We start from the raw sequence: 10,852 nt of genomic DNA, 5'->3' as shown, positions 1-10,852 counted from the left end.
CACAGCTTCATACTGGAGTGGAGCAGAAAAGGATTTTCATACAAGAAAATATCTTGGTCACATCAAGGCTTGAGATGGCCCTGTGCCTTCTGGCAAGCTGCTGCTGAAATTTCTCTAGCTAAGAACACACGTTTAATTAATTTTGACCTCCATCATTGATGTAAAGTCTGTAGTACCACACTTAGTATGGTTTTGTACAAGAGATTGTAGAGTTGCTCATGGCACCTTGATACTTTTTGAGATGTTTCCTAAGGAGGAAGTTGACTGGTGCAGAACCAAAATTTTGCTCTGGTCACCTTTTAGATTGTTGTTTTTCCCTTGGCATTGTGGTTGACAAGCAGTTAGTGCACTTATTGCTAGATGACAATGTTTTTAGTTCAAGGCCACCCCTGCCTAGTCTTCATGTAATGTTGAGTTGCGTTAGGAAGGGCGTCTGGTGTAAAAGTTGTGCGAAATCAACATTCAGATCTGCTGTGACAACCCCAAGTGAAAAAAGAAAGAAGCTGAAGGAATTTACTTGTTCCTGCTCTTAAAAGCACAATAATGCTGCAGGTAGCCTCTGGAATACAGCCAGAGTTTTCCCAAGTAACCCTAAATTATGCCATTGGAAAATCATGATGTCTACTGTAGAACACTGAGATGGATGGTGACATAGTTGACATTGTCATATTTTTTTATATACTTTTTTCTGTTGAAGATATATAGAAATTAAATAATAATACACTGAGTTACTATTAATTTAATAATACTAATTCACCCAATTCAAGAGTGCACCTCAGCTGATTTGTCAAAGCTGCTATTGCCTGGTAGCATTCAGAACAGCTGAGTCTTCCTACTCCACCATTTGACAAATTGACCAATTGACCTTTTTTTTTTTTTGTCCTGTGCATGTTGTTAAAACCGAATGCTGCTCTGCAACACCATGACCAGCTTTGAAACCGGCTAATTTTTTTGTGTGTGTGTGTGTGTGTGTGTGCACTGCAGGGTTAAAACTATTCAGTGTCACATGCACATGATACTGGGCCTCTTTGAGCCAACCAACAACATACACTCCTGGGCCTCATTTATCAACTGGATATGTGCTGAAACCGTGCATATTAACATTTCTATGCAAAATATGGAATTTAACAGCTTTTGCTTTGACTTAGGAATATAATAATATAATAAATATATACACACAGCTCTGACAGTGCATACCCTCCATCTAGTGGTACAGCAGAGAAACTGCAAGAGCATGCAATCTCATCCACATACATGCTTTGTTTCCTCAAATTAATAAAGCACACAATTAGCAGAGGTGGGAGTAAGTCACCATCAAGTCACTCAAGTCATGAATCAGCAAGTCCCAAGTCAAGTCTCAAGTCATAATGACCACCAAGTGTTTGAAGATGACTTGAGACTTGACTTGGGACTTGCAGATTGATGACTTGACAGTGACTTACTCCCACCTCTGACGATTAGTAATTATGCCAAGTCAGAAACAGACGTGTAGCATCATTGGTGCAAGGCATGAATCAAACAGTTTCCCTGCTGCAGTTTTATTTTAGTCATGGCCCCACGTTATGTTCACTGTTCAAATTTGTTTAGGAAATAGATGGTCTTAGGGCCCCTTCACACATAGTGCAAAGTTTGGTCGAAGTGCACACGAGGTGCGCAAGACGCAGGAATTATGTGCAAATGGTGTAAACTGGTAATCAGAACGCGCGGGTTCAAATCACGTTAAGTGGTGTTTTTTGTTGTTTTTTTAACAAGGGATGTTTAAACGCGGGTTTCTGTATTGCGCCCCCCTCTATGTATTATTTATATCAACCCAGTGATATTCACTAATCATACAGCTGGTTTTTATTTCATTTTCCTCCACATCAGCGGCGTGATGCAGTGCAGCTCATCCCATGGAGCACAATGCCAGCAGCTGCATCAGCTCACACGGTGTTCCTGCTCGACAGACACGTCACATGAACGAACCGTCATGCCGGCGTCGTGCACGCCTGCCCGTCAGCGAGATGTTTCTTGGTGCACTCGTACGACTCTGCCACCGTGCGTCACCCTGGAGTTGTACACAAATCGACCAAATTCGCACTATGTGTGAAGGGGCCTTAAGTAAAGACAGCAGCGCAGTGATGTCACAGGAGCACAAACAAGCACTTTGATCTGTTCGATCTGTTTCACAAAAGCTGATTTTCTTCACTCTCTTGGCTTTTATTCCAGTGAGGAACACAAGGAAAAAAACACATTTTGTTTCAATATATGAATAACTGAGGGCATTTCTGAATGCAGGTGACCGTGAATGTGCATAAGCATGTTTTATAACATGGCATTTATCAACATAAATAATACCTTCAACTTACTGCTGTGTGTACGACTTGGGAACGCCTTGGGGTTCCCCCGGAGGAGCTGGGGGAGGTGTGTGTGGATCGGGAGGTCTGGGCGGCTTTGCTTGAGCTGCTGCCCCCGCGACCCGACTCCGTATAAAGCGGAAGAAAATGGATGGATGGATGGATGGACTTACACACATACTAAATCTTCTTCATAGAACAGCATTTAGAACCTTTTCTACATACAGTTTATAAATGAGGGCCCCTGGACTGCAGTTATCTGTTTGCCTTGATTCAGACCATGCACAGTGCTTCAAATAAACACTCACCACCATCCTTAATTTTTGCACTCTCTGGGTGATGCACTTGAAAGTACATATTCAGTGTTCTCTGAGGAAATCCCCAGCATTAATAAAAACTTAATTATTTTTCTTATGGCCAGGACAATGAATTAAATGTGTATGAGACAGCCATCAGTGATTTATGATGGTCTCATTCAACTGCTCAACCCTGAAGTCAATTAGTCACTCGAAACCTTTTGAATTGAATTAAACATCCATTTCTGGAATTAGCCAACTGTGTGTAAGACTGTCCCACTGAAAATCTTTTATAGTGAATAAAAACAGAAATAAACCCATCTTGTAACTAAATAATTAACTTTAAAAAAGAAAAAAAAAATGGAAATGAAGTAACATTCTAATCCAGTTAAGACGTGTACTGTTTGGCAGCATGAAATACGTGTCGTTGTAGAAGTTTGAGTTTGAAAGTTAGCCAGGGTGCATGTAAACGTCTGGCCTCCATTGTTGCCTAATATTTATATAGTCTTCTCATTTATCATCACAGTCTCTGGTGTGGTGCTAAATGGAAATCAGGAAAATTTGTAGAAAGAAAAAAATACAACCAGTTTTGCAACAATTTGAGCGCCATTTTGAGAATCTGTTTCATTCCCTTCTTATTTAAGAAAACTATCAAGCCTTTTCTGGATTTTGTCAAAGGAGTCCATTCCCATGTAGTCAGCCTGACCTTGCTCCCATTGCTGCTTCCTTTCTTCTGAGGACAAGACTGGTGGAACTGCCTCTGCTTCTGACGGGCTGGTTTCCTCCTGAATACATACATAAAAAATACACAACAATAAATGGACTAATCAAAGAATTACAAGAAGAATCATGTCGCGCAGTGCCCATTCATTTTTAAATGCACCAGTTGCAACATACTCCATTAAACACGATGCATTTTCACATCAAGACAGCACACAAACAGGCAAAAGCTCTGACTAAGGGAGGATCAACAATGAACGAGGTCTTCCCAAACAGTTATTTCCTCCAAAGCAATTAAAAACAGAACAAACAAACAAAAGCCCATTCACTTTGTCATACCTGTACATTCTCAAAAGTGACAGTGTCACTATACTGGAACTTTACCAGATGAATAGAAAGAGAGAAAAGGGGCATAATCCATAAAAATGATAAAAAAAAAGTAGTGCTAAAAATATATATAACTCTTATATGCCAGGTCCTACATTTTTACAACATTGAGCTTGTACAGTTGTATTCAAAAGTTTGGGCATCCCTGATAATTTTCATGATTTTCCTTTATAAATCATTGGTTGTCTGGATCAGAAATTTCAGTTAAATATATCATATAGCAGAGGAACACACTGATATTTGAGAAGTGAAATTAAGTTTCTAGTATTTACAGAAAGTGTGCAATAATTATTTAAACAAAATTGGGCAGGTGAATAAATTTGCACACCCTTGTCATTTTATTGATTGTAATACATGTAGCACTAATGATTGGAACACAGAATTGGTTTGGTAAGCTCACTGACCCTTGACCTCCTTACACAGGTGTATCCAATCATGAGAAAGGGTATTTAAGGTGGCTATTTGCAAATGTTTCCCCTCTTTGCATCTCTTCTAATGAGTGGCAACATGGAAGCCTCTAAACAACTCTCAAATTACCTGAAAACAAAGACTGTTCAACATCGTGGTTTAGGGGAAGGATACAAAAAGCTATCTCAGAGATTTCAGCTGTCACTTTCCACTGTGAGGAACATAGTGAGGAAATGGAAGACTGCAGGCACAATACTAGTTAAGGCCCGAAGTAGCAGGCCAAAGAAAAATCTCAGATAAGCTGAAGTGAAGTATGGTGAGAACAGTCATAGTCAACCCACAGACCTGCTCCAAAGACCTACAACATGATCTTGCTGCAGATAGTGTCTCTGTGCATCGTTCAACTATACAGCACACTTTGCACAAGGAGATGCTGTAATGCAGAGGAAGCCTTTTCTGCATACATGCCACAGAGTCACTTGAGGTATGCTAAAGCACATCTGGACAAGCCAACTTAATTTTGGTATAAGGTGCTGTGGACTGATGAAACTAAAATTGAGTTATCTGGACATAACAAGGGGCAGTATGCATGACTGAAAAAGAACACAGCATTCCAAGAAAAACACTTGCTACCTACAGTAAAATTTGGAGGTGGTTCCATCATACTGTGTGGCTGTGTGGCCAGCGCAGGTACTGGGAATCTTGTTAAAGTTGAGGGTCACATGGATTCCAGTCAATATCAGCAGATTCTTGAGAACAATGTTCATGAATCAGTGACAAAGTTGAAGTTGCAAGACAACGACGCTAAACACTGCTAAAATGTAATAAGGCATTTATGCAGAGGAACAAGTACAATGTTCTGGAATGGCCATCTCAGTCCCCAGACCTGAATATTATTGAAAATCTGTGGTGTCATTTTAAGTGGGCTGTCCATGCTCAGAAACCAACAAACCTGAGATGTTTTGTAAAGAGGAATGGTCCAAAATACCTTCAACCAGAATTCAGACTCTCACTGGAAGGTATAGGAAGCATTTAGAGGCTTATTTTTGCAAAAGGAGGATCTACTAAATATTGATGTATTTTTTTGTTATTGGGGTGCCCAAATGTATGCACCTGCCTAATTTTGTTTAAAGAATTATTGCACACTTTCTGTAAAACCTATAAACTTCATTTCACTACTCAAATATCACTGTGTTTGTCTGCTATATGATATATTTAAATGAAATTGCTGATCTAATCAGCCAATGATTTATAAAGGAAAATCATGGAAATGATCAGGGGTGCCCAAACGTTTGCATACAACTGTATTTACAATTCAAACAGTGGAAAGTATCACTTGTAACAATCACAGTATATGCAGTCGGTCTATTAAGGTCCAACAATCTGCCACATCTGAAAAACTGCATTCTTTGATAATCTTATAAAGATGAGACAATGCACAACCCAGTGTGTGCACCTGCAAGTAAATAAATTAATACATCTTGTACGGTTAAAGCAGTAACATCATCACAAAAGTGAATGAATTCTAATGATGCCAATTGCAGATTGGACCAATGAACCTTACATGACCCAGGTTGAAAATTCTTTTTAATAATTATTTATTAATTTGTTTATTGAGGATTCTTTCATACATTTGGCATGTGCGAGATTAGGTGATGAGGTCAGGTGAAGAATGTTGTGTCCCTGTAGAGAATATGATGGCCATCTTTCTTTGATCCAATTCTGGTAACACTTAGTAATGCAAACCATTATACCTTAGCCACAAACAAATTACAATATAAAACTACACACCCACTGTTAAGAGTGGTAATAAACAACTATTTTTTAAGGTTCTTTTTGTTATGAACTGAAAACAATTAAATAAAGTGCCATTTCTTTGGGGGCCATCTAATGAAGAAACAAGTTGGACCTTTCTGGTGACCTACAATCAGTTGATATTTAAAGCAGGCAGAGTAGACTGTAGTATGAATGCAGGGTGAAACAGCCAAACAAACATGTTGTCACCTCCACACATCCAGAGTGAAAAGACTGGTCTCCGTAGTGCTCATGCAGCATGGGCACCACCTCACTGGAGTACAGCATCCACCATTGCAGGAGGAAGTCTGGATGTGTGGTGGCCTCGTGCACATTGCCTGTAATCTTTTTGACTTTGGGGTCAAATGTGTAACTCCACGGCTTGGTCTTTCCAAGGAAATGAACAACCTTGGCATTGCCACCGTATCTGAAAAGAGCAGAAGAGGAAATGCATGTTACAATGCAGGCAATTAAACAGTCTATTTGGTATAGTTAGCTCCATAATAAGTTGGACAATGACACAAATAGGAGTCAAGAAGAGTAATGGCCAGTTGTACACTGGCTGGTCTAAAACATCACCTGAGAACCTGTTTTTATTTGTGAGAGAAACTGTCACAAAGAAAAGGTTTAGAAAGAGGCTTTGATATAAAGTGCAGTCAAAGAAACAGAGTTTGAATGTTTCGTCAAGGTGTATGTAGACTTACTCTACTCCAGTTGTTACATGATATATCTATCTGCAGTGCCAGGTGGTGTGAAATACCCATGAAGCCCCACAGGACTGAAGTGATTCACTGCTCTATGTTTCTTTGGATATAACTGGATGGAGTTGAAATGTTGCAGGTGAGTGTTATTTGTTTTTTTAATTATTAATCACTGTACACACTATAAGCTTGTCGTTAGCTGTATATTGTGATCACAGAAACAAAACCTTCTTTCTTTTTTTGATGAAAATACTGGAATGAAGCAATCCACATCACCATGATGATGGTTTTCTCTCTGAGCCACAAACTAAAAACACAGGGCCAGTGCAAATGAGAAGTAATGGTGTTTATGTGTTAAATCCAGCAGATCCATCAAACAACTCTCAAGCACCCATAAAATAGTCTGAGATAGAATGTGGTATTCGAACCGTGGTGTCCAAAGTATTCCAGAAAGGGCCGAGCGGGTGCAGGTTTTCTTTGCAGCCACTGACTCCAGCAGGTGATTTCACTGATGAACTGATCCCATCTGCTCAAAGTGATGTTAATCAGAGAAATCACCTGCTGGAGTCAGTGGCTGCAAAGAAAACCTACACCCTCTTGGCCCTTTCTGGAACACTTTGTACACCACTGTGTTAGAAGATGATGAGCACAAAAAGACCAGCTTTAAAATGCTGCAGTCAGAGAAGCTTGCTGTGATCCTAAATGCAGTTGATTCCAAGAAACTGACAGGTGGGTAGAGTGCATTTGGAAAGTATTCACAGCGTTCCACACAGCATTGCAGACTTAAGGAGTAAATTAATTTTTCTCTCAAAATTCTACTCACAACACTACATAATGACAACATGAAAAAAGTTTTTTTGGAAATTTATTAAAAATAAAAACCTAAGAAATCGCATGTACATAAGTGTTCATACCCTTTGCTCAATACTTTGTTGATGCACCTTTGGCAGCAACTACAGCCTCATGTCTTCTTAAATATGATGCCACATGCTTGGTGCACCTATCTTTGGGCAATTTTGCCGATTCCCACTCCCACAGCACCTCTCAAGCTCCAGAACGTGCATCCAGAAAGTATTCACGGCGCTTCACTTCTTCTACATTTTATGTTACAGCGTGATTCCAAAATGGAGTAAATTATTTTTTCCCTCAAAATTCTACCCCATAATGACAACATGAAAAAAGTTTTTTGTTTTTAATTTTTGTAAATTTATAAAAACAAAACAAAACAAACCCCTAAGCAAATCACGTACATAAGTATTCACACCCAATGCTCAATACTTTGTTGATGGACCTTTGGCAGTAATTACAGCCTCAAGTCTTCTTGAAGGTGATGCAACAAGCTTGGTGCACCAGTTTTGCCCATTCCTCTTAGCAACACTTCTCATGCTCCATCAGGTTGGATGAGGAGCGTTGGTGCACAGCCATTTTCAGATCTCTCCAGAGATGTTCAAATGGATTCAGGTCTGGGCTCTCAAGGACATTCAGAGTTGTCCTGAAGCCACTCCTTTGATATCGTGGCTGTGTGCTTAGGTTCACTGTCCTCCTGAAAGATTGACCATCACTCCAGTCTGAGGTCAAGAGCGCTCTGGAGCAGGTTTTCATCCAGGATGTCTCTGTACATTGCTGCATTCATCTTTGATACTGTTGACCATACAATTTTATTACAGAGATTAGAGCATGCCATAGGTATTAAAGGCACTGTGCTGCGGTGGTTTGAATCATATTTATCTAATAGATTACAATTTGTTCATGTAAATGGGGAATCTTCTTCACAGACTAAGGTTAATTATGGAGTTCCACAAGGTTCTGTGCTAGGACCAATTTTATTCACTTTATACATGCTTCCCTTAGGCAGTATTATTAGACGGCATTGCTTAAATTTTCATTGTTACGCAGATGATACCCAGCTTTATCTATCCATGAAGCCAGAGGACACACACCAATTAGCTAAACTGCAGGATTGTCTTACAGACATAAAGACATGGATGACCTCTAATTTCCTGCTTTTAAACTCAGATAAAACTGAAGTTATTGTACTTGGCCCCACAAATCTTAGAAACATGGTGTCTAACCAGATCCTTACTCTGGATGGCATTACCCTGACCTCTAGTAATACTGTGAGAAATCTTGGGGTCATTTTTGATCAGGATATGTCATTCAAAGCACATATTAAACAAATATGTAGGACTGCTTTTTTGCATTTACACAATATCTCTAAAATTAGAAAGGTCTTGTCTCAGAGTGATGCTGAAAAACTAATTCATGCATTTATTTCCTCTAGGCTGGACTATTGTAATTCATTATTATCAGGTTGTCCTAAAAGTTCCCTGAAAAGCCTTCAGTTAATTCAAAATGCTGCAGCTAGAGTACTAACGAGGACTAGAAGGAGAGAGCATATCTCACCCATATTGGCCTCTCTTCATTGGCTTCCTGTTAATTCTAGAATAGAATTTAAAATTCTTCTTCTTACTTCTAAGGTTTTGAATAATCAGGTCCCATCTTTTCTTAGGGACCTCATAGTACCATATCACCCCAATAGAGCACTTCGCTCTCAGACTGCAGGCTTACTTGTAGTTCCTAGGGTTTGTAAGAGTAGAATGGGAGGCAGAGCCTTCAGCTTTCAAGCTCCTCTCCTGTGGAACCAGCTCCCAATTCAGATCAGGGAGACAGACACCCTCTCTACTTTTAAGATTAGGCTTAAAACTTTCCTTTTTGCTCAAGCTTATAGTTAGGGCTGGATCAGGTGACCCTGAACCATCCCTTAGTTATGCTGCTATAGACTTAGACTGCTGGGGGGTTCCCATGATGTACTGAGTGTTTCTTTCTCTTTTTGCTCTGTATGCACCACTCTGCATTTAATCATTAGTGATTGATCTCTGCTCCCCTCCACAGCATGTCTTTTTCCTGGTTCTCTCCCTCAGCCCCAACCAGTCCCAGCAGAAGACTGCCCCTCCCTGAGCCTGGTTCTGCTGGAGGTTTCTTCCTGTTAAAAGGGAGTTTTTCCTTCCCACTGTCGCCAAGTGCTTGCTCACAGGGGGTCGTTTTGACCGTTGGGGTTTTTACGCAATTATTGTATGGCCTTGCCTTACAATATAAGGCGCCTTGGGGCAACTGTTTGTTGTGATTTGGCGCTATATAAATAAAATTGATTGATTGATCTTTTCCCTCAATCCTGACTCGTCTCCCAGTTCCTGCCGCTGAAAAACATCCCCACAGCATGATGCTGCCACCACCATGCTTCACTGTAGGGATGGTGCCTGGTTTCCTCCAAACATGACGCATGGCATTCACGCTAAAGAGTTGAATCTTTGTCTCATCAAACCAGAGAATTTTCTTTTTCATGGGCTGAGAGTCATTCAGGTAACTTTTGGCAAACTCCAGGTGGGCTGCCATGTACTTTTTATTAAAGAGTGGCTTCCATCTGGCCACTCTACCATACAAGTCTGATTGGTGGACTGCTACAGAGATGGTTGTCCTTCTGGAAGGTTCTTCTCTCTCCACAGGGGAATGCTGGAGCTCTGACAGAGTGACCATTGGGTTCTTGGTCACCTTCCTAAGGTCCTTCTCCCTGATCGCTCAGTTTTGACAGTTTGCCAGCTCTAGGAAGAGTCCTGGTGGATCCAAACTTCTTCCATTTATGATGATTGAGACCACTGTGCTCACTGAGACCTTCAAAGCAGCATAAATGTTTCTGTACCCTTCCTAGATTTGTGCCTCAAGACAATCCTGTCTCGGAGGTCTACAGGCAGTTCCTTTGACTTCATGCTTGGTTTGTGCTCTGACATGCACTGTCAACTGTGGGACCTTATATGTAGACAGGTGTATGCCTTTCCAAATCATGTCGAACCAACTGAATTTACCCCAGGTGTACTCCAATTAAGCTGTGGAAACATCTCAAGGATGATCAGTGGAAACAGGATGCACCTGAGCTCAATTTAGAGCTTCATGTCAAAAGGCTGTGAATTGTTTTGAAGGAGTAGCATGACAGCTGTTGTATGTGGCTTGCTGTTTGCACTCAGAGTTTGTTATTGTTTTTTTTTTTATTCTGTTACTTTTTGTACAGAATGTGTCTTCGCTCCTGGTATATATCATCAACGTTCGTGTTTCTGTGGAAAACCTGGCTGCTATCCTTAGCTGTGGCAGACAGTCAAAGACGCCGCTACTGCCTTTCTTGGTATCTTTACCTGCTCACCTCGGCTGCTCTGCGTGT

The 10,852-nt window shown here is 40.5% G+C and overlaps 1 protein-coding gene across 3 annotated transcripts in view; it reads right to left on the bottom strand.

Moving 5' to 3' along the window:
• Window positions 1-2,503: 2,503 nt before the first annotated feature.
• The window catches only part of gyg1b (glycogenin 1b), a 47,970-nt gene continuing 39,621 nt past the window's right edge, over window positions 2,504-10,852 (bottom strand). For 2 of the 3 annotated variants that reach the window (XM_034168725.1, XM_034168735.1), the window contains 3 exons: window positions 6,152-6,368; window positions 3,692-3,730; window positions 2,504-3,417 (listed from right to left, as the gene is read on the bottom strand). In XM_034168725.1, the coding sequence (XP_034024616.1) occupies window positions 3,268-3,417; window positions 3,692-3,730; window positions 6,152-6,368 (406 nt within the window). In that variant the 3' untranslated portion in view covers window positions 2,504-3,267. The remainder of the gene's footprint in view (window positions 3,418-3,691; window positions 3,731-6,151; window positions 6,369-10,852) is intronic. The other variant, XM_034168731.1, reaches the window with a different exon arrangement.

Source organism: Thalassophryne amazonica, chromosome 1 (genome assembly GCF_902500255.1).
Source record: "Thalassophryne amazonica chromosome 1, fThaAma1.1, whole genome shotgun sequence".
NCBI classification, from domain to species: domain Eukaryota; kingdom Metazoa; phylum Chordata; class Actinopteri; order Batrachoidiformes; family Batrachoididae; genus Thalassophryne; species Thalassophryne amazonica.
Note: the sequence above shows the minus strand (reverse complement) of the source record. Positions and strands in the feature narration are given on the sequence as shown.